The sequence below is a fragment of the Tachypleus tridentatus genome, chromosome 8 (assembly GCF_004210375.1).
Source record: "Tachypleus tridentatus isolate NWPU-2018 chromosome 8, ASM421037v1, whole genome shotgun sequence".
In the NCBI taxonomy this organism is placed as follows: Eukaryota; Metazoa; Arthropoda; class Merostomata; order Xiphosura; family Limulidae; genus Tachypleus; species Tachypleus tridentatus.
The window spans coordinates 61,765,423-61,789,926 of NC_134832.1; the positions used below are offsets into that span (position 1 = coordinate 61,765,423).

At 31.2% G+C, this 24,504-nt stretch overlaps 2 protein-coding genes across 7 annotated transcripts in view; one reads left to right on the forward strand and one right to left on the reverse strand.

Moving 5' to 3' along the window:
* Positions 1 to 19,819, forward strand: part of LOC143222495 (talin-1-like) — a 106,844-nt gene extending 87,025 nt beyond the window's left edge. For all 3 annotated transcript variants that reach the window (XM_076449098.1, XM_076449100.1, XM_076449099.1), the window contains exons 48-60: positions 1,437 to 1,583; positions 2,128 to 2,297; positions 3,754 to 3,937; positions 4,753 to 4,878; positions 5,954 to 6,070; positions 6,920 to 7,105; positions 8,824 to 8,928; positions 9,634 to 9,739; positions 10,927 to 11,054; positions 12,239 to 12,364; positions 12,980 to 13,042; positions 16,267 to 16,449; positions 16,940 to 19,819. In XM_076449098.1, coding sequence (XP_076305213.1) covers positions 1,437 to 1,583; positions 2,128 to 2,297; positions 3,754 to 3,937; positions 4,753 to 4,878; positions 5,954 to 6,070; positions 6,920 to 7,105; positions 8,824 to 8,928; positions 9,634 to 9,739; positions 10,927 to 11,054; positions 12,239 to 12,364; positions 12,980 to 13,042; positions 16,267 to 16,449; positions 16,940 to 17,227 — 1,929 coding nt within the window. In that variant the 3' untranslated portion in view covers positions 17,228 to 19,819. The remainder of the gene's footprint in view (positions 1 to 1,436; positions 1,584 to 2,127; positions 2,298 to 3,753; positions 3,938 to 4,752; positions 4,879 to 5,953; positions 6,071 to 6,919; positions 7,106 to 8,823; positions 8,929 to 9,633; positions 9,740 to 10,926; positions 11,055 to 12,238; positions 12,365 to 12,979; positions 13,043 to 16,266; positions 16,450 to 16,939) is intronic.
* Positions 19,820 to 22,830: 3,011 nt separating this feature from the next.
* Positions 22,831 to 24,504, reverse strand: part of LOC143222496 (enhancer of polycomb homolog 1-like) — a 74,166-nt gene continuing 72,492 nt past the window's right edge. For all 4 annotated transcript variants that reach the window (XM_076449103.1, XM_076449101.1, XM_076449104.1 and 1 more), the window contains one exon: positions 22,831 to 23,408. In XM_076449103.1, coding sequence (XP_076305218.1) covers positions 23,167 to 23,408 — 242 coding nt within the window. In that variant the 3' untranslated portion in view covers positions 22,831 to 23,166. The remainder of the gene's footprint in view (positions 23,409 to 24,504) is intronic.

Here is a 24,504-nt window from a genome sequence, read left to right on the forward strand (position 1 = left end):
AACTATTGGAAGAATGTAGTTTGAAATATGCTCTTTCAAATATATACAGTTGAGTATGAAGTTGAATGACTTATGTGTATAAATTGGGCATGTTAAGAGTTTTCATTAGATTTATTTTTCTTTTCTTAGATCATGCAATTAACCAAGTTTTTAAGTAGACATAACATGCAGTGTGCAAGAAGAATTACAACAACTGTTGAAACTTGTAAATGCTTGTGCATTGTGAGACAGCAAAACCAGAAATTAAGTTTTATTTGAAAAGTTTCTTTTGAAATACAGGAATTAAAATGTTAAATTATAATATACATTATAATACTAATTTCAGTGATATACATTGAATTTAATGCAGTAAAGTTCTGTGATATGTGCAAAAAGAGAAACCATAATCATAGGGTTAACTGGTTTTTGGAAAGGTATGTAACAGTCCCTTCTAGCACAAAATACTTATACTCTCAGATCATAAAGATGTATTTCTAAGATAGGGATATCCATTAACCTTAATGACATTGTGACTCAAAATTTTAGATAGCTTTGGGCACCAGGATTATCCTGATAGAGACTTAACAAATTGTACCCCAGCTATAGTAAGTAAAGCACAGCATCTTCTAAGAAGTGAAAATCCACAAAACAGTGGTCAGCAGCAAAAGCAATACACGTTCCCTTGGCAACTGTATGCAACATAATCAAAAACGATCTCCATCTGTAAATGAGGTCAGTAGGGTATTGGTTCACCAGATAAGACTTTAAGTCATACCCCAGATTTAGCCATTATATACTTTAAGAAATTGGAGAGTTTAATGCACATTCATACTATTCAGTATGAAGACATACTGGTCAAATCACTAGACATGGCACTTAGGTCTTTCTGTGGGATTGGAGTGTTGAAATAGGGGGCTGCACAACTATCATCTTTGGACACTGGATGGATTATGAAAAGCAAATTAGGAGGAATAGTGTGTTTTGGATGTGAGATCCTTATAAAAGAGCAATTTGCTATGAAAACAATGGTGCAGGGCTGTTGTATGCAGTCATCAGAGATCTCATGATTGGATGTTGTGGCATAGTTTGAGACTTCAAAATCACTGTAATGTGCTTCATTCTTTGCAAATGATTATAAACCAACAAGTTAAGATGAGTATGGTTGTATCACATTTTTTACAGTAAATCAAAAGCTGTGCTTGTTTAGCATAGTGGTAGTTTTCATGAACATCTTTCTCAGACATCTGATACTGTGGCAACAGATTTAGATGTTTTGGTATTAAACAAACTCTGAATGCATAAGACAGGTTTTTGATGTTATTGAAAAATGAGGTCTATATTTTGGGTTAATGAAATTGAAAATAAGGATCTATCTTTTGTCCTGCATCATACTACCTTTGAAACTAATTAGGTTTATGTTTTGTTTCTTATGCAGAGATTTAATTCTGATCTTTTAGGTTGCTAGTAGAATAAAAACAGCTGTGCAGGACCTGGGAGTAGCATGCATAGATCTGACCAAATCTGCTGGTGCCTGTCAAAGTAATCCTAATGATATCTTCTGTCAGCGTGATGTGGTTGGAAATGCAAGAAGTGTCTCTGAAAAAGTAGGTTAATTAAGTTGTGAGTTTATATGCAAGTAAGTTATGTACATCAAAGTTTGCACTGTTGTGAAGTCACAAAATTAAGTATAACACAAAAGGAGGAAGGTAACATTTAACTTGCTAATACTTGTGTTACTACCATTGGTAGAATCAGTTTATTACAGTGTTTTTGGTCTTAGTTAAAGCTTTTTGATATCAAAAAAATGTTTTTGGGGTTTTAATTTGAAATTGGTTGGATGTTTTGTAATTTTTGAAATTTTTGGTACCACAAATAACTTGAAAAATATACATTTTAATTTTTTTTTATAAGTAGGTGGCCTAATTTTGTATTTTAAAATCATCCAATTAAGTATTTCTTTGCATTCTTTGATATATTTGTGTGTTTAAACATATTTTTTCCCTTTTTAATTAAAGTTAGTTCTTTAAAAAGTATCATTATGACAAATATTTTAGTAAATGCAAGTCAAGAATGAATAGTTTAACAAAAAACCTTGGAGCATTGTTTTCCAGAAAGCCATTTTTCACTCACTGTTTCATTCTTTTCTAGGCTTCCTTCGTGCTAGCGGCTCTCCAAGCTGGTTCCAGAGGCACACAGGCTTGCATCAATGCTGCTAGCACTGTGAATGGAATAATTGGAGATCTTGACACAACTATCATGTTTGCTACTGCTGGAACTTTAAGTGCAGAAAATGAAAATGAAAGTTTCGCTGATCACAGGTATTAGATCAACTATTGTTATAATTTCGCTGATCACAGGTATTAGATCAACTATTGTTATAATTTTGCTGATCACAGGTATTAGATCAACTATTATAATTTTGCTGATCACAGGTATTAGACCAACTATTGTTATAATTTTGCTGATCACAGGTATTAGATCAACTATTGTTATAATTTTGCTGATCACAGGTATTAGATCAACTATTGTTATAATTTTGCTGATCACAGGTATTAGATCAACTATTGTTATAATTTTGCTGATCACAGGTATTAGATCAACTATTGTTATAATTTTGCTGATCACAGGTATTAGATCAACTATTGTTATAATTTCGCTGATCACAGGTATTAGATCAACTATTGTTATAATTTCGCTGATCACAGGTATTAGATCAACTATTGTTATAATTTCGCTGATCACAGGTATTAGATCAACTATTGTTATAAGGTTCACTAATGACTTAAAACTTGCATGATCCAATGATGATACCAAAGCATCTTCTTGACTATTATGTGTTTATTATTTTGTAAATACTGTAAATTATTAAGTGTTATTTTATTACTCTGAAATTGCACAAATCTATGTTATATACATGCATCACAGCTGTTTTTGGATGTGGGACTGCATCGGTCAAACAGAGTTTGGCCTAATTCACCTGTTTGAATCTGTCTGGTTATCATACAGTGCATAAGGCACATCGAAAATACTGATGTCAACATTATTGTGTCAAAATCCCAACAATGTAATTCTGAGAAATACATTTTTGTATACATAAATTGTTGACTTGTTGAAAAAGGAATTGGAACTTTAATTGTAACCCAAATTACAAAATATACATTATAATTAGTCTAATTTTTTATTTTGAAATCTTCAAGATAGCTTTTGTTTGCATCATGTCTCTTTTTGTTGTTTGTTTTATAGCATATGACATATAATTAGGTGATAAGCAGTGTAGTATACTTTATTATTCCTCTGTTATAGGAAATGTGGCTATAACTTTTCATCAATTACTTGTTAGGCTATACTATTCTTTACTATTAAATAACAGAATACATGTTTTTGTAACTGCATAGTCTATAAAACACCCTTTGGTTCTTAAGTAGGTAGCATATCTTTTCATTTGCAAAAAATAATGATATGCATTGCCTGAATTATTGTTTAATTTGAATACATATCTAAAACAAAAATATTATACCTTACCATTTTTTGTGGAGGTAATTTAGCGATTTTTCTCTTCTTTCTAATGGAACAAAGCTGAAGTTGAATTTATCATTTTGGTTGAAGCATAATATTAATTATCTAACCTGTTTTTCATTACTTTGCATAGAGAGATGAATGTCTCATGTATGATTTGGTTTATTGGTGGTTGAGTATATATGCAGTACAGTAAAACAGATTAAAATAGAAACAATTGGGCCTGTTCATAGTTAATATAATATTTAAAATTCTTAGAGAGAATATTTTGAAAACTGCAAAAGCACTTGTTGAAGATACAAAAACATTAGTTGCTGGAGCTGCGTCCAGTCAGGAACAGTTAGCTGTGGCTGCTCAAAATGCTGTGACAACTATTATTCAGTTGTCTGAGGTTGTCAAATTTGGAGCAGCATCTCTGGGGTCAAATAACCCTGAAGCTCAGGTGAGTTTTTGTTCTGTTTTTTTTCATGAAAATCTTTTTGTAGCCCACAGTTTATGCAAAATTAGGCTAAATGTGTTACAAACTTTATGATCCATCCAGATAATGGTCTGTCTCATATGTTTGTGTTTGTTTATAGACAAAGAAATCTTGTGAATAATTTTAAGTTCAGTTACATTATTTTTTTTATTTCATTTCAAATGAAATAATTACAAATGCATCCAAATTTATTCATATTTGGTTCATAGCAGTTTCAACAATATATTCTAAAGCCTTTATTTTTAGCTTGTAACAGTGTTTAATTAGAAACTTTCCTTGCTGGCTTTTCTATTTCTGAAAGAATAGTCAATCCCACAATTTGTTAGTAAAAGAGTTGATGGTAGGTGGTAATGACTAACTGCCTTCCCTCTTGTCTTACACTTCTAAATTAGGGATGGCAAGCACAAATAACCTTCATTGTAGCTTTGTGAAAAATTCAAAAAAACAAACATACTTTTTTTCAATTAGATAATTAATCTGTATTTATTAAAATATTTTCAGTAAAGATATAGCTTAAAGTAGAATTTATCATAGTTAACAAAAATTATGTATATGAAAACAGAATGAAGGTTGTTACTATCATTTTTTAAAACAAATATGTTTCTTGAAGTTTCAACAGATCTTGAACAAAGGTTTTCGTCTGACAAAACAAAAGATAAAAAAAATATGTAGTGTTTGTTACTTTTGTAGAAAATGTTAAAATCTTCCTTGGGTGTTTCTGTTGGTAATTAAAGTAAACTAGGAGGATTTGTACGTGTTTTGTTCACATTGTATTATAGGTTCTGATTATCAATGCTGTGAAAGATGTTGCTAGTGCTCTGGGTGATCTTATCCAAGCTACAAAGGCTGCATCAGGGAAAAGTATCAATGATCCTGCAATGTCCCATTTGAAAGAATCAGCTAAGGTAGAGGCACATAATGTTATGAAATGTTTTTTTTTTTGGTTTACACATTGTTTCAAGTTTACAAAAGTAAGTTCCTTTTACGTGAATATAATTTCAATGAGTTACACTTTCAGTATTTAAAATGTTTGCCCAAAAGAGAAGTAGTTAGTTAATTATGGATAGTTTATAATTTTTAAAGAAGTAAAAACTAAGAGTGGTGAGATTAAAACCCCTGTTTCTGCTTATGAGGCAAATGCTTTCAACCAACAAAACTATCAAGCTTAAATCCACAGGCCTCTTTAACTTGATCTTTTTTCATTTATTAAAACAAAAATTGGTTAACTTTCCAAACTGTTAATTAGAAATGGTTTTTAAAGAAGTTAAAATTTAGATAATTGTTTTGTTTAAATAAAAGGTATATAACAGTTGTTGCAGTCTACTAGAAGATGGTAAATTTAGTAATAACACTATGTAACACAAATTTTGTTCCTAGCTAGCATGTGTTATTTCTTAATTGTTTGTTGTAAAAGTACAGAAAATGTCCATTATTCTCTTCAAACTTTGCTTTTGTGACCTGGATAATGAAATTTAGAAATTAATAAAATGGACAAATTTGGGTTTGAATAAAACAATATGAATCAAGATTTACATGTATTTATACTAAAGTTATACAAAAATGTTTAGAAGTGAGTAGTTTTTCAAGATTTGCAGCTGTAATGTAAATCACTTTCACGTATCAGCCCCCAAATATAGTCTTCCATCATGTATTTGTTATATGCTCCCAGGTCACAAAAGTAAAGTTTGAAGAGAAAAATAGGTCTTTTCCATTTACTTTAGGCATAAGCAATTGGGAAATAACACTTTCTGCCCAGGAACAAGAAAATTTAAAAATTTTGTTATAGTGTTATTTTATGTGGTTTCAAGCTTTCATAAAAAAAATGTGAAAGAAATGTGTTATTATACATCACAAAGAAAACACTAATTATAATTGCGTTTTTATCCTCCTTTACAAACATTGAAATTACTACCAATAATATGCACATTTTTTCATTGAGCTCATCTATGATAGAACTTAATATAAAGTTTATTTTTTCAGGTAATGGTAACAAATGTAACATCATTATTGAAAACAGTCAAGTCTGTGGAGGATGAACATTCTCGTGGTACAAGAGCCCTGGAATCTACCATTGAAGTGATTGGTCAAGAAATTAAAGTACGTTACATTGTAGAAGTTACTGCATTAAATGAAATAACATGGAATGTTTCTTTGTTGGTTTATTATGTTTGTAGTGCATCAAGAAAGTTTACTTGGCTTGTACTCATGTGCAATGCTATATGCAATGACAACTTAATGCTAACACATATAAAAGAACTTCATTTCCTCAGTTTTCTTCATAGAAACTTTATGTATGGTTTGTTCTGTTTATTTTTGTAGGTTATTCTTGATAACTGCAACATTTATGAATGTGTGTGTGTGTATGTGATCACGTGGTTCTTGACATACATTGTTTATTTTGACATTTGTCTAGTCAAGTATACATATTGTGTTTTTATTTCAATATTCCAAATAATTTGTCACCCTATATTAGCTATTTGTATATATTCTATTTTTCAATAACTCGTTTCTCAATATATTTAAATGTACAGACAATAAGATTGATGTGATTAAGTCAATAAGGTTGCTAATTCTACCAAAGTTGGTAATTTAATCATTCAGATTAGTTGTGTCTATAAATATCTAATTTAACTGTATAGAGTAATGTTATGGCAGAGTTTAAAATTTGAGTGTTTTTATGTTTTTATTTTAAATTTGTTAAATTTGTTTATTATAAATATAGAGTAATAGAATGAAATAAACATAGTTTGGGGAATGCAGTTTACATACAGACTAGTTTTAAATGTTTATATGTAGATAAAGGCTTTAATATATCTTACACGTTTCTCATATGCGTATATTGCAATTAAAACATTTTGAATACTGTAGCTTATGTTTCTCGATCATGAGAAAATTTTCTGGTTCAAGTTCAAAATATGAAAACAAATATATACTTCTAATTTTTAGGCCTATGACTTGTCTGATGTTCCTGCTAAAAAAGCCACTCCAGAAGATCTTGTTCGTGCTACTAAACCTGTTACTCTAGCAACAGCAAAGGCAGTCGCTGCAGGAAACAGTGGTAAACAGGATGATGTAATTGTTGCTGCTAACATGAGCAGGAAAGCCATTTTTGATCTCTTGACAACTTCAAAAGTAGGTTTGAGGAAGAGATACTTGGATTTACTTTCAATTAAGTGATAAATACAGAGCCCCCCTTCCTCTTCAGTTGCATGGCAGTATGTCTGCAGACTTATGACTCAAGAAACTGGGTTTTGATACTCGTGGTGGGCAGAGCACAAATAGCTCAATATGTAGCTTTGTTATTCTCCTCCCCACATTAGTTATTTTTATATTTTTCAGTAGCACAGTTAAGTCAAAATGGTTCCAAGCTTCTTGATGAGAAACCCACTTGAAATAAAAATGCATCTAAGAACGGCTGCTATAGGTATTAACACTGTTACTGATAAGGAGAGAACAACATTTTGACCTTCGTAGGTCATCTTCAGGTTAAGAAAGAGAGAGTTTGAATGTGATCGTTGATGGACATGTATCTTTGGGACAAGTCCATGGGTGGGTATGGGATTGTAGGGGGGGCTGCAGGTGTATGTTAGGTTATTAATTAGTATAGGTACAAAGGCGTTCCTTTATGTTGTTGTGTGTTTGTAATTGTAGTTTTTACATAGTATGGGCTTTTGTTTTGTAACTGGTTTTTGAATAAATTTGGTGTTTACTGGAATGTTGTGTTTTGTTTAAGTTTTTTTTCCAAATATTGGTTATTTTTTCGCTGATGTCGGGAAAATAACCAACATTTGAAAAACTTAAAACATAACATTCCAGTAAACACCAAATTTATTCAAAAACCAGTTACAAAACTAAAGTCTATACTATGTAAAAACTTACACTGACAAACACAACACCAACATAATTTATAAAACACAATGCAACAACTGCCACAACTTCTATATTGGAGAAACAAGCAGAAAAATGGAAACTAGATTCAAAGAACATGAAAAAACACCTTCACACATTTTTGAACACTGCAACTCAAATAAACACAACATAACCATAAAACAACACCCAAATATTAAGTCGGGAAACAAATGCAAAATCAAAGAAGCCTTACTTATACAGCGACTAAAACCAGTATAAATAATATTGTTTTATAATAAAACATGCATTTATATTGTTTTCCTTCTCTGTTTTTGGTGTTTGTTAAATTATTGTTAAAAATGATTTACTTCTAAAGATATGTGTTCACTTTTATGACATAACTAGGCATAGACAAATTGTTAACTTTTCATACAATCACAATAGTCTTCCATTATCAGTTCTTCATCCTTCACAAAACTTGGTTAGGTCACTTAGTTTAAATGTACATCGATGCACAGTTACGATCAACTATGGAGGAAGTGTACTTGCCCTGCTACCACTCAAAATCTATAACTTCATTTAACATTCCCAAATATTATTATATATTTTAAGCATAATAATTCTGTGCAGAAAAAAAGAAGTTAAAACTGGTTTAATCATAACAATTGCAATAAGTAAATTTACAGACAGAAATAATTGCCATGCTAGAACTTTTTAACAAGGATTTTCCCCCTATTTGTGGAAGATAGAACCAGGGTGGTTGTTGACATTAACTAAAATATAACACAGAGCAACAACATAAATGCTTGAGGGAAAATTGTGTGAAAAAATAAAAGTAAATGTTTGAGGACACTTGTGCGTTATGTTGGACATGACAAAAGTAATTTATTGTTTCTTATCATTTGCAGTCTCTGTAAAACAAGTAACAAAGAAAAACTTTATTGAAGTTCAAAAATATTTCCTTGTGTATTAATAAAAGCCTTTTGTTTTCTTCCTTACAGGCAGCTGCTTATTCTGCTGAGAGTGATGAAGTTAAATCAAAAATCCTGGAAGCCGGTCGTAGTTGTGCCACAAGTTACAGAGAGCTGTTGTTGATGGTTCATCAGGTTAGGACCTGTTTGTAGTGTATACAGATTTTTTGTACCTTTATTTATAAACATATCTTGATTTATGATACTAGTTGTGAATTGTAATGTGGTTTTACATTTCCTGTTAAGTATAGTATATTTATAGATCTGTAAATATGCTATCCTAATAGGAAGTGTAAAAATTACTTTATAATTCACCAGAGCTGTCAGTTTTTTTTCAAGCATAGAAGTATTACTGTTGCAAAAAAGATTGTTCTTAAGGTTAAGAAGGGTGTTACTAAATATGTATTTATACTTTTATTTCTGTTGATAATAAATCAATTTCTTGATTCAAGTAGGTGTGAAAAGACAGTTGATTGTGACATTGTAAAAGCTATCATGAAGCATTATGCTCATAACATTGATACTTGTTCTGTGTAGATAAAGTAAGATAATAACTGGTTACCAAGCTTGATTATATTATTACTCTGTTTTATAAAACTTGTAAAGAACTTCAAAACCTAACACTGCAATTAAAGTTGAAGAAATGTTATAAAGTTGACTCAAAAATAGTGTTAAATATCAAGGTACGTCAATCTATGTCTGAGCTCTTATTTAGTTTAGGGTTAACTTGATGGTGAATGACAGTTATAATGCTTGTAATACATAAAAGAATTAAATCAGTCTGCTTATTAATAGTTCTTCAGAGATTAATTAATATGGAAAAAAATATTATGAATGTAGGTAATTCAGAGACCCAGTCACGAGAGCAAGCAACAGTTGATCGGCATGTCAAGAACAATTGCTCAATCTGTTTCTGAGATTGTGAGTGGAGCAGAAGCCTTAAAAGGTGAGCTGTGGCATTAACTTAAAGGTAGTGAATAAGAGAGTGTGTCATTCTATGTTGAAGACTAAACCAACACAGGTTGTGCTGAAATGTGGATACAGAAGGAAAAATACAGTGGTGTTGTTAAGCTAAGCATTGTGTATAATTTAAGTTTGTAACTAATATTATATGCTTAAGTTTTGTTTTAAATCTCTCCCAGTTTGAGAAAGTGTATCATGGTTTGTAATATATATAAGACTCCAGTCTTTTTGTTTCCTTTTTTTCAATCATACAGTTTAAATATTGGTTTAAGTTTAGATCATTATCATGCTGTCATTAAAATTCTCATTTATGCAATGTATAGATCATTCATAGAAACTGTATGTTTTACATAAACGTTTTTATTTGTGTTATTTTAGAATTTGATGTGATAAACTCTCTTAAGCTAGCTAGCTAGCCTGATTGCTGTCATAAACTTATTTTATGATGGCCAATTTATCCTACATTTTTGTTTTAATGTATATTCCAGTGGTTTATAATGATATGATAAAATGAGTTGTTATGAGCTAAAAGCACAAGAGATGTATTTTTTTACAACAGTAAATACATTATTGTATGATGTAGAATAGCCTTCTAAAGTTCTTCTACTTTGATGGACAGTAATTGTGTAATAATATGGTTTTAGTTTTATGTAATAGTCCTTAGTTTACAGAGACAATGCATGCATACAGAAAATAATATAAAGAATATGTATTCTCTGTGTTCTTTAGAGTTCCATTGTTGTTGTTTTTAATACTGTTGTAATATATAACCATTGCAGAAGATTCCAGCAGCAACGTATCTTAAATCTATAGATATTAATGAATACTAAGTATCAGTGTTTACCATTAAATGAAATCTCAGAAGGAAACCAAAAAGTTTAAAAACAAAAAACTGGTTTCAGTAACACTTCTTGATGATGAGAAACTCACTTGAAATAAAAATGTATCTCAGAATGGCTGGTATGGGTGTTAACACTTTTTTTGGTAAGCAGAGAACAACATTTCGACCTTCCTAGGTCATCTTCATGTCAGTAAAGAGGAAGGTCAAAACGTTGTTCTCTGCTTATCAGTAAAAGTTTTAATACCCATACTAGCCATTCTGAGATACATTTTTAGTTTCAGTAACAGTTTGATATCCAATAAAACTTTATTAAAAAATTAATATTTCAGGTGGAGACTGGGTTGACCCAGATGATCCGACAGTGATAGCAGAAACTGAACTGCTTGGAGCAGCCTCATCCATTGATGCTGCTGCTAAAAAATTAGCCCATCTTAAACCCAGAAGAAACAACATCAGGGTTTGTTTCCTAAATCTTCTTTTATTTTAAGTGTTTCAAAAACATTTTTTTTACCTCAGTTTGTATTGTTTGATTCAAATCAGAACAGTTAGGGTAGTATCTTTTGTTTATGTACTACTATAAAATGGATTCCATCAGTGTAGTCATGAGATTTGTTTTACTTCACAAGATGTCGGGTGGAAAGGAAGCAGTTTGACACTTACTAGTAGCAGAAGAGAAAGAATCCCTAAGCTGTGAGATATGTTTGATATTCTTGGTTGTGGTGTTTATTTCAACTAAGAGTCAAACATATGCTTATAGAGGGGGGAAAAACCTGTCAAGAAAAACTTTAATCATAGCTTTGAAAGAAGAAAATAAAAGTATAATAGTATGTTTAAAAGTAAAGTTGAAAGTTAAATGTATGTCATTGCTTATATGTGATTGAAAAGTACAAAAGCTTTCTTGTTGCAGCATGAGCTTACTGTAGTTCATTATTTGATCACAAACTAATAAGTATGTAAACTTAACCTTTACCACAAGTAAGATAGAAGTAAATAAGATGTGGTCTCAAACAGAAAATAACTTACTAGTTTTCCTATCATTGTAGAACTAATTCATTAATATTGCTCTATCTTTTAAGGAATACTTTATTTTTCAGAAATATTTTTTTCTTTTGTGACTGCAAAAGTTTACGTGCTATTCAGTCCTAAGTTGTTCAAAATTAGAATTTAGATAATTTCATAATTATGTTTGTTCTTTTTCCAATAAAATGAGTGATCTTAAAATTTTAACCTTGTAATTAGTGATAAAAATGACTGATCATGTGTCAGAAATGTTATTGTTTGTGATAGTGTTCTGATTGACAGTCATAAAAGTTAATAATAAGTAAGACTGCACATACCACCAAATTGACCCCCAATTTTTTCTTCGTATCTACATTTTTTTGATAAATATTACTGAAGTGGATTATAACAGTTTTTGTATTTAATATGATGTGAAACTTATGGATCACAAAGTTAACCTATAGGAATTGAATAATTTTTTTTTTTCATAAACTCATTTATTTTTTGCCTTTTATTTCTTTTGACGTAAAGTAAACAAATTCTGCGTGTTTGAAAATTAAAAGAAAACAAGTTCTTCTCAGCTTTTCTTGACCTTTTAAACATAAATCTCCTATTACTAAATATAGCAATAAATTACTTTAGGAAACCAATGAAGAAATGAATTTCGACGAAATGATCCTCGAAGCAGCAAAATCCATAACAGCTGCTACGTCTGCCTTGGTTAAAGCTGCTTCTGCTGCACAGAAAGAGCTGGTGGATGCTGGAATGGTATAGCAAAACTCTGATAGTTAATAATGAAAACATTGCTCTTGTAGCTAAGTAAAACTTATTAAACATAACATTTTACTCTTAAGTTTGAATTACACATGATGTTCATGAAGTGTTAGAAACATAAATATCAAACTTTTAAAAATAACAACAACAGAGCTATTTCTATTCTTACTTTACTAAAATTAATTGTGGAATTCTAAAAAAACAGCATATTTTGTTTTTCCACAACAAAAGAAAAATTTCCAAATTGTAACTTTTTTAATACTTCTGGTTTATCAAGTTTTTAGAATTCAAACTTTTGTTATTAATTGCATCACACCATGTGTGTGTGCCAAAGGACAAGAAAAATCATACCAGCATATTATTTTTGAGTAGTGAAAAGAAACGTAAATTATTCTATCATATATTTTATTGGAAATCAGGAGGTTCTTAAGTAAAAATCATTATATTTGCTAGAAATGTTAAAAACTAATGTTTTATCTGAATCAGCCTGTGATTCAGTGTTTTAGATAATTCAGCTGAATTATTGTTGCTTAAAGGGAAGTTTTGGAAGTGATAGTGGTGGCATGTTATATCTTTTTCACTCTAATAGTTTTCACATTACTGTTTCAGGTTGGAGCTCATCCTCTGTATACCTCTGATGATGGTCAGTGGTCTGAGGGACTTGTGTCAGCTGTAAGTGTTAACTTCCTTTTCATAGACTTTATGATTCACTTGTTAGATAATTTTGCAAGTAAGGTATATGGAGCCTTGTTTATTAAAATAATTCATGCAATCTTTTGTTCTCTAAATATCTCTTAATTGTTGAAACAAATATAACTTTCATGTAATCGTGTTTTATAATGTTTTACATTTGGCTTGAATATCCTTGAGTTGAGAAAACTTGCAAAAGTCATGAGTTATTGTAATATAAGGGACATGGTAGTGAATATTGAAAAAGAATTGTAATTTATAATTAATTTTATAAATTTTAGTTTAGTGAGCATAGATAAAGATCTATAATATATTGGTTGAATTTTAATCACTGTAATGTTTGCATCTTGGATGTAATGGAATCTTCAGAGTACGAAGTTCTCTACCAATTATAAAGTTTTATATTTAGTGAGAGGGGTCAACAGTTTATATTTTTATTACAATTTTTCTTAGCTATGGTGGCTTGTAAATCCAATGTTACAGTTTGGTTCAGTTTTTGCAATTCTTCAGTTCAGTGTTTATACACTAAGCCTCACAAAACCTTCTCTTCATCTCCTATGTTTGCAACTTTCTTTACAATATACTACTAAGCTTTAATTATTACCACAGTGTTCCATTGGGAGTTGTATCCTCCTTCCTCAGTTGGCTGTGGTTTTCGGAATAAACGGTTTACCATTCCTCCATTTGGTTTACGTATCCAGGCACATCTGGCTAAAATGGGTTTATCTCTTTTCTCCCACCCAGTGTGGGTTCTGATGACAGAATTCCTCCGTAGACCACCTGATTCGACTTGAAATGTCAATCCGGGAGCCTTTCTCAAGTGACATCTTGTTTCTGTATTCTTTTACCGTGAGAAAGCTTATTATACTACATGGAGGTATGAGAACCCCACTCATTTTTTGATGGACCAGTGATTCCAAGTTCACATTGTTTTGACACTTTCCTGTTCTTTTCCACAGGAACTTGGAGTTTCTCAGATCTGTGTCTTGAGTGTAACAGTTTTCATCGTAAAGATTAATGTCATCAGTGGACGACTCTTCCTCTACAGTTGCAGTCTCCACGTCAACAACTTCCATATCTTGTGTTATTAGTTGAGCATAAGGTTTATGGAGCAGCAGCTACAGACTTCCCTCAGTTGTTCACTGAAGTAGACCACAGTTTTATCTTTTCTCACTCTAAAACTGTTTGCATGCACTTCTTCCACTAACGGGATATTCATCCCGATCCTGAGCTCTGCATTGGAAAAGTTGTGCTTCCTGTGGTCCCTGAAGCAAAGTTCTTGGGGCATATTTTTTATTGTAAACTCACCTTTATTCCACACATTAAGCAGATACATGTCAAATGTACAAGGACACTGAACATCCTCCGTGTCCTCTCTTCCACCTTTTGGGAATGATTCAAAATGAGGTGGCTCTGTGGGCATTACTATGGTTTATTGTGATTTGGTGGTTGCACACAGGATCCCCTCTACAGTTTCTGTGCTAACTGCTGAATTGTATACCATTTCTCTTACCCTGGATCACATAGCAGCTATGCAGTACACAAACTGTACTATTTATACTGATTACCTTAGCTCTGGAATCGCCTTACATTAGTTCTCACCCTGTTCTTGTTGATATTCTAAACTGATTGGCACTTTTCTCTTTAAAAACTATTTTTATTAAATTTTTACACGTTAGTACTCACGAGAACGGGCTTGCTGACACCACAGCTAAGTCTGTCTGCTCTGGTGCTATCATGGCTGTGCCTGTTCCATGCATGGACTGTAGCCTTTTTTAACTTTCTTAACTCGTCCTTTTCTTTTATGTGGTCTGGATGACACTCAGGTCACAACGGCTTCTATTTTACTGTCCTTCAATCATTACAACTGTTAGAAATTGTAGCATTTTAAATATATTTTTGCCATGGGTTCAACCTTTACATTTGATAGTATCATTGGCTATGGTGTCGCTGTCCACCTCAATTGTGTTTTTAAATTTTCAAGGGCCTTTGTCCTTTTTAACTCTATTTAAATAAAGTTTGGGCTTTGTTTTAATGTGATTCCTTTTTATGTATTTTAATAACTTTTGTTTTATTTTTAATTTTTTACCAGTTGTTTGGCACAGATAGCTTTGCCCCAATAAATGCTGAACAACAATTGTCATTTCAAGTGTGAGAAGCTACACCAATTTAGACATGTTTTCTAAGGGTTAATCTCATAAGTTGGACGGTGTCATTGGTTATACTGTTTAGCTTGATCGTAATTTTAGCTTTTTATGGGCCATTGGCATTTTTTAAATGTGGTTCTATTTTTGTACCAGTTTTGTACAGATGTTGCTTTATGCCAATTATTATGATACATATTATATATTTTGGATGAGTCTGTAATATATTATGTTTTACGTATTACTATTTAAATTTGAATTTAATGAAATGTTAATATGCATTAAACTTGTGTTATTTGCCAACAAGATTAATATATGTAATTTCTTTTTACAACACAAATATATTTTAGTATATAAACATATAATCAAAACAGTTTATAAAAACAGTTATTGCTAGTCATTATAAATGATTACTTTCATATACAACAGTTTTTGAAGACAACAGAGTCTTATATCCAGTATAGAACTAAATATCAATGATCTTGGTCCAGATTACTTCTAATTTGATATTGTCACACCATGCTTAAGCTAGCTAGCTATTGTTTCTTGATTGGCCTTGCACTGAGCACAAGATGACTCCTTTCAGTAAAGATATTTAAGATCTTCATAAAAATAATAACATCAAAAGTAATTCATTGAACAGTTTGTTCAAAATCGATAAACATTTCTGGTTCGTTTCTGTAGTTCTCTGATTAATGGATACTAATAACAATTATAGCTTCCTAGGCCTATAGCACACTGATTGTAGCTGTACAGTAATATTCTCTCTCTCTTTGTGTACTACTTTTATACAATTCATGTGAGTCTTTAGAACCTTTACCAATATTCTTGCACACTTTTGTGAAACAAGTATTGTTGATTTTTACACTTTCAAGAATTCCCTACAAGTTTTTAAAACAGGCAGGACTTGTGCAATACATCAAGACAGAGAAAAGGAAACTGTACTGAAAAAAACGTAGATACTAAAATAAATAAACAACAGTAAATCCATTGGACACATGCCAATCATCCAGCATTATGGTTAAAGCAAGTAAAGCATCTGTTAATTTTTTTTTTTTACAGGCACGACTTGTTGCTGCTGCAACTCACAGTCTTGTAGAATCAGCCAATGAACTTGTGCAAGGTCATTCTACAGAAGAAAAGCTCATCTCTTCTGCTAAGCAGGTTGCTAGCTCGACAGCTCAGCTGCTTGTTGCTTGTAAGGTCAAAGCAGATCCCGAGTCGCAATCCATGAAACGTCTTCAGGTAAGAGATTGGCAAAAATAAGGTGTTTTTTTTCTTCAAAACATTATCATAGTTTTCCTATGCAGTAGTTAATCATAACCTCATAATCCAAAAGGAACTTATAATAATGCCTACATTATTTTTTACTGTTGTTTGGCTGTGTGCTTTTAGCCGTTAACGAAGTAGTCATATATTGTGAAAAACTAAGCATTACTTGTGATGGCGAGAAACCCACTTGAAGTAAAAACTCTTTTCTAAAGACGGCTGGTATAGGTATTAAAATAAAGTATGTTATTAATTAAAGTTTTAATACCCATACCAGCCAACTTTAGAATACATGTTACGAACATTACTCAGTTGAAGGACACAAGGTTTCTCTCAGTAATGCTAACATAATATTAGTGCAAGAAATAATTGTACCTACACAACAAAAAAACTGACATCGAGACTTAAACAAAATAGAAAAAATTCTTTTAGCTGTCTGATCTTTTTCCTTTTCGTATTTTTGTAGAATGCTGGCAATGCTGTTAAAAGAGCTACAGATAACCTGGTTCGTTCTGCTCAAAAAGCAATTGAAAACGATGAAGAAAGAAGTCTGGTCATTAATAAAAGAATGGTTGGTGGTATTGCTCAAGAAATTATTGCAAGAGAAGAAATTCTTCGCAAAGAGAGAGAACTAGAAGAAGCAAGAGAACGGTTAGCAGCTCTTCGCAGAGCAAAGTATGGGAACAAAGCTCCTGATGAATATCATGGTTATGGGTCTCCCCTGAATGGATTCACTGAGCAAGTTGAAAAATAGCATTTAATATGTATCTATCTAACACAACTACTTGTAATCAGTTGAACTATCAAACTATTGTGTGACAATTCTTGGTTTTAATATGAAAATTTAAATGCTAGCATGTATTTGTATAGTATGAGATTTGTTTGTAACTTTTTGCAAAGGAAAATTGTTTCTTAACAGAATGTAAGCCACTGAACATGTTTCTACTGCAAACGTTTTAGTTCTGACTGATAGAAGTTTAAAATTGTTTTTATTTAGCATTTTTTAAAACTTGCTGGTGAATGATTTGTCTATGTTACGTATTATTTCAAATACTTCCTAGATCTTGAGTTGTATACCAGTATTTTCTCTTCACAGATAAAACTAAGGTGTTAACTGTGTAACAGCATGTATAAGCCAAAAACCGTTCATACATAGGGAAACATATACGTAGTGAGTGCATCATGCTAAAGTTTAATACGTTACGCCATGCATGTCAATGTCATTTTGTGTACTATGAGAATATGCATTATTTTATATTTTTATATCCATTGTGTTGTTTTGTGGCTTCTTTCATTCCAATTCACAGCATTTTCTTAAAACACAAATCTCTCTTTATAGTCTGTATGTTATGTTACCATAAAATCTTGTAAAGCATTTATATTTTTTCTATGCTTAATTAAACTTCTATTTTTATACTTGCTTGTAATACAAATTGTGTAATTTCAGGTATTCTGAGATGCATACTAGAACTCTAAATAAACCTCAGTGAGCTTTTCTCTATAGTTTGTATATAACATGCTAGTCATAAACTGAAATTAATGTTGGTAGTGGTACTATATGCTTAAAAGCATAATTAAACCAGGAAAGTTAGGTTTATAGATTATGTACAAACTTGTATGTATTAAGAGTTTAATAAAAAGGAATATTGAAGGTAGTTTAATTCACACAGATATTGTGTATTTTATTAGCTTATAAAAAGGTTCTAAAAAGCATCAGTTTATAAACTGAAGAAAACTATTTTTTAATAAACAAGAAAAAAAATTGAATAATCATGGGTTCCTTGACAAAATTTTGTAATGTGATTTTAAAAAAAAAGTTCCTTCAACACATTTTCTTACAGCTCATTATCATGACTTTGTCATCTTGTTTGCTTTTAAAGGGATATTGACAAATGCACACAGAGGCATCAGATAAATTTTACATATGTAAGTTAAGTTGTTATTCCTGTTAAACTTCATATCCGTGACTCCACCCTATTGATGTAGTAATGAACTTGCAACAACATGATGTAAGACGTATAAAGTTATTGTTATGTTCTATTATACAAGTACTGGTAGAAATTAAACTTGTATTTCCCACATTTATTTGTACTGAAAGTGGACAACTGTGGTTAATTTTAGACTTTTTTTTTTCTTTTCTACTTCTAGTTAATGAAAACTGAGCAAATTAAGCTTAAATAGAAACGTTACTATTTTATCAAAAATACAGCTTAACTTTCTGCTAATATTAAGTAGGCTCAGAAACCTAATTAATCATTTCGAATAGCCAGTTCTTACTACTAATAAAATAACTAATACTTCGTTTGGAGGAAAACATTTGGTACAGAATTTTGTATATTTTTTTACATTTGTTTCAACTTACAAAACAAATATGCACATTTTATTATTTTATAATGTGAAAGAATATTGTTTTGTTGAGTATAAATCACTAAAAATATGTATTGTATTTCTGTGTTATGGTTTGTTCAACACAGGTCACAAAGGTGAAGTTCTTTTCTTAATTGCAAGGCAGTATTATCACAACCAAGTAATGGTTTTGGTATATGGAGTAGTATTTTTGATAAAGGTCCACCATTCCTATCATTTTACTTGAATACTTTAAAACTGATTTTTATTTTGTAGTATTGGAAACATTCTTGTTCATTGTGTTATATCATTTACCATATTAATTGAAGAATAGAGCAAAGATTTATAAAAATAACATTTTCATTATTTCTGTTTAAAACAAACTATGAGAAGAGTGGTTATTCGATGTTGATGGTCTTGTTTATATAGTTTTTTTACATATCTAATTCATAATCTAGTAATAAGCCTGGTGCTTACTGTTGATATTAATGAAAAATTCTGTTCTGATGGTGACAACTCACAACGAAAATATTAACTTGTGTAAGTTTAAAACCATTACTGAAGAGGCACTTCTTTCAAATTACTTGTAAAGAAAGGTCTTACATTCGAGAATGAAGTTAACCACTATTAATACTACTATGACTTAAATATAAATTCTGTGTATTTTGTTATTCATGTTTTCACCACTTTATGTTGTTGATAGTTAGTAAATCACTTTCTGAATAAAAATTCATAGTTTAGAAGTGTGAAATACAGGAGGTTAGTTGTGTACAATATATGTATATTGTACTGAGGTAAAAACTAATTTTGAACTATATGTTAATTAGCCAGTGATTAAAGAAAATAATATGAAATGTATCTCTTACTTAGTTGTTGAATAGGCCAAATTATATTTGCTTCCTAATTGTAATTAGAATAAGTTAAACATTCTTTTATACATTACTGACTAATATAATTTTTCATCAAATTACTGACAATAAAGCTGTATTAATTCTTCTTACTTCAGTGTGGAGTTTTTTGTAACTGTTGTTTTAAAATATTGTCAAGATTGTTGAAGTTAAACACACAGCTATATAATGGGCTGTATGTGCTCTGCCCACCTCGAGTATTAAAACCTGGTTTCTAGCGCTATGAGTCTACAGACATGCTACTGAAGGGCATTGTAAATACTAGCTTTATAAGTGCAAATTAAGTAAAGAAAAACATGCAGAATTTTTAAAATATGAAGTTGATTTCCCTGACTAATTTTGATGTCCCATGTATGTCATTTTCAAGCCTATAATGATATAAAAAGTACATGGTGGATATCGATGTATGCACTTGAATATCATAGTTTCCCTTTTGAAATGGAATTTCCAAACAAAATAAAAGTGTAAGGAGAATAGATTTCCTTAAATTTGTTTTAAATCATGGTTACAAAATAAAACATTTGGTGATTTCTAAGAATGAATCTTACCAGTTCACACCACACTTGCATTTTCATACTTGTTCAAAAAACAACTGATAAAAGCCTCATATTTCTTACATTAGGTCATTGTTAATAAATTGCATTTTTAATGCCAAGGAGGAAACAAAATGAAAATGACAAAAATTTTCTTCAGTAACCATACTTTAATGACACCAAATATTCCAGTAGAAAATCCAGATCATTGTAGACGTGAGGAATGATTGTCCCCTTGAGTAGATAACCCGCATTGTTCCCAGGAATAAAGGTAATGGTCTCCATTAGTCAAGGTTCTTGAGTTTACTAATTAGCAAAAGCCACCCTCCACTAAAAGCACTATCAGAAGGTAATAAATAAATAATGCACCAGTTAAGAATTTGGTGTGGCTTTGATATGTACCAGTGTTTCAGAATCTGGTTGGACAGGTCTGTACTTCATTCTCATGGAGATTGGCCCACTGATGTATATAAGTCACAGCAAATGTAAATATGTAAACAGCACACTAGATATTAACATTACAGACAAACCTTTCATGCAGTTGGCTTGACCTGAAGTTGGGGTCAATGAGTGTGAAAAAGATGGTGTCTCAAATGTTGAATCATTTGACACAAGTGAAAAAACAAAGTACTTGCTTGGCTATCAAAAATAAGCCAGATAAGGAAATGCATAGGGTTATAGGCAAAAAAAAAAAAACTTTAGTAGTTATCTAAGCTATTGCCTGTGGTTTTTCAATCAATGTTTGTGGAACTAACTGATCATCAGAGAACTACAACAGTTGCTGATTGGAAGATTACTGGTTGAAAAGTGGCAATTCTTGCTTTCCAAGAAATCAAGTGATTTACTATACAATGTTTGACCACCCTTTCTGATTTTACACTCAATTATTACATGGTTACATTGGTTTATTGATCCTATGATTAATTGCACAGAAAGGGCCTAGCAACCATTAATTTTCAATTACAGTTTTATTAAGATATATGTATATACCCCTAATATTGAATGATAACTTCTTGATTATCAGAAGCTAGAACAATTATGTGACTCGGAAATTAGTGACTAAAACTGTTGTGACGCCCGTTTTCTAAGCTACCAAGTTAATATCCTAATGCAGAAGTGTTGTGAGAATGTATAATGATTTTATATTTCGTGAGGGAGATTTCTCTGACTGTGTACTGATATACAGTAGAAACAGCACAAATATTAATCTTATTTGATGAAAATTCTTAGTTGGCTGAATTATGCCACTAATTATTTATTTTGTGATTTCTGAAAATAAACACGAGCTGATTCTAACTGCTCCAAGATGGCAGCATATTATACACAGCAGCTACCAAGTTGAGAAAGTTGGGAAACTAATTTACACAGGTGATGGCAATCTGTTATAAGCTCCTAAAGTTTGTGACAGTGTGTAATGATATATGATATTAGCAATACGCATATAAATTTGTGTGTGGTTTTCCACACATGCATGAACATTACCTAAATTCATTTATAAATGTTGAAAAATAGATTAATAGCATGTGTGTGGAAACAAAGGATTTTACCTGGGTGTTAATACTTTTGTTAACTATAATTACTGACCTGGAAGGTATTGAAGATATGATGCACTTTGTATTTTTACTAATACTTATGTATATATGTGTGTTTCTATTTCAAAATTGAAATGTCCAACATACATTGAATATTCATGGATGGATGAAAGTAATAAAAGAAACAAAACTTTTGGAACATCTGCAAGTGATGGTAAAGAACTTGTGTTCCAACACTCAACAAAAAAAATGCTTTCACATATGATATCCGTCTGAAACCAATTATTCAGCGTATCCAAAATAATGCAAAAATGACCATCATGGTAGACAATTCATACAGCTTGAAGACTAAAATGAACTGGGTACAATAGGACTCATAATACTTTTAAGACTTGATATGTCATAAATGGGAAAATACCAATGGACAAAAACTACAGTTGGTATTTACACACTATTGTGAGCAAAATTAGAGTTTCAATTGGGGTACTTGTTCCTTTCCCACAGCGTTATAGTGAAAATAAACAAAAGACATCATAGTTGTAGTAAACTATTCAACTAAACCAAATAATATGTTCCTAAACAAGGTCAATTTTAGCAGCTTAAAATATGCTAACACTCAGGTAGTGGAGCACTTCTAGGAACAAGTATTAAAACAGTGGTTGTGCAAACACTGTTTTTAAGTGTTTATAGTAGTGACCTTTAAAAATTAATCAGGCCTAGAAATTTGTATCTAGTAATTTTTGTATCAGTTCGGTGAATATACATTCATCCCATATTTAAATATGTGTGTATAAGCCTGGGAAAAAAATTGCTATGTATCAATGACCCAATCTTCAAAAGTTAACCAGGCCTAGAATTTCATATGTAATATCTTTTGTGTAACAATGATCAAACTCTATTTACACAATTAAAAGATATCCTGTCCAATGAAAAATGCACATGGATAAACCAGTAAGTGCTGTTCTGCTTGGAGAAACTGAGGGCATAGAAAAACATGGCTTGATTTTATTGTAGGTTCATATTATAACAAATTCACAATTTCTATACTACTAAGTTTTATTACACAACAAAAAATTTATAATCAACATAGAAAAGTTCACATTTTTTGAATTTAAAATGAACATGTTCTAGTTAGAACTATTAACAGTTAAAAAATTATCTTCTTACTGCTTGTAAGTTTAGAGGTTTTTTAAATGTGATGTCCTTCCTGTGTATCCATTTAAATACAAACCAGTAACAAATCACTTTTTTGACTAGGCCATTTTGTTTTTCATTACTTTACTTGATATACACTAGCCACCAATACCTAACAATTCTCTAATTCTACTTTCATTCCACATTTTGTGACATACATGGCATGCTTCTCTAGCTGACTTAATGATCAATGTTACTAGAAAAACTGTTATGAACAATTAAAGGTGGACTGTAAAGTGAACTAGAATCCTCATCATCAAGATCAGAGGATGATAGCACCTGGAAACACTGTGACTCTGAAGATGTCAAAGTTGGAAAAGTAACTTCGATAACAGAGTCAGTTGATGGGTTATGAGAAGAGTTTTCATCACAGTTACCACCAATAACAGCATGAACTGTGCTGACTGTTGTGTCTTCGTATCCTGTCAAAAATAAAATATATTTGCATAGCATGAGACTTCCTTCTACATTTATAATATACATAAATACTTTATTTCTCTCAGCATTGTGAACAAAAAGTATTATGAAAGTAAGAAATGGACATACACATTTGTATCAGAAAAAAAACAACCAAAAAACCTCAATATAGTGATGCTTATGTATTATTCCTCAGTCACAATTATTTCTTGTTTTAAGTTTCATTAAAAAAATTAAAGCTCCTTGACATAACAATGCTAAGTTTCAACCCTTTAAGAGTACAGAGTACAAGTTAATTTTAACACCAGGTCTATTATCTAAAAGCTGATGAAAAACATACAAAAACTGTTATTTTATGCACATGAAGCACTTTGGAAAGAGCATGGTTGTTTTCCTACTAAACTCTGTAAAACTTCCAAGTTGTAGTTCATTCAGTAAAATGATATAACAAAAGAAAAACACAAACAAGTGATCTGTGGGCAGTCTAGATTATCCCATCTAATCAATTAAAGTGAAGAAAAAAAAAGCCCACATCATACAAATTGTCATGATGCCTTCCTTTAAACTTTCTTAAATTAACTGTATTTACCACATCATAAAGTGAGCCATTTCAAAAGCTAAACATTGTTAAAAAATAAAACTGTGTTGGGTGAATATGACTCTTACTCTGCCAAAATGTATACTTGTGTCCCCTAACCCTACCACCCTCACCATTAAGTATGAAACAAGATGACACACTAATGCTATCAATTCCCTCGACCTTTTTCTTTTTTTTTAAATAAAGAATACAACTTCAGAGATCTTAACCTATTCTTTTATGACAACCTTTTTGTACCAGGTAGCATCCTAGTAGCCCTCACCTGAACTTTTTCCAAACATTAAATGTCTTTGCTAAGGTAAGGAGCCCAATACTAAATACAATTCTCTGAGGAATAAGTAAGTAACCTAAGCAATGAAATTATAAGTTTTTTATAGTTAAATTCATTACTTCTATTGATGAAACCTAAAATCCTATATGTCTCACATTAGCAACAACACATTAATTGGCTTAGAAGACTGATCAATCACAACACTAAAATCCTTTATTTCCATACTGCTGTT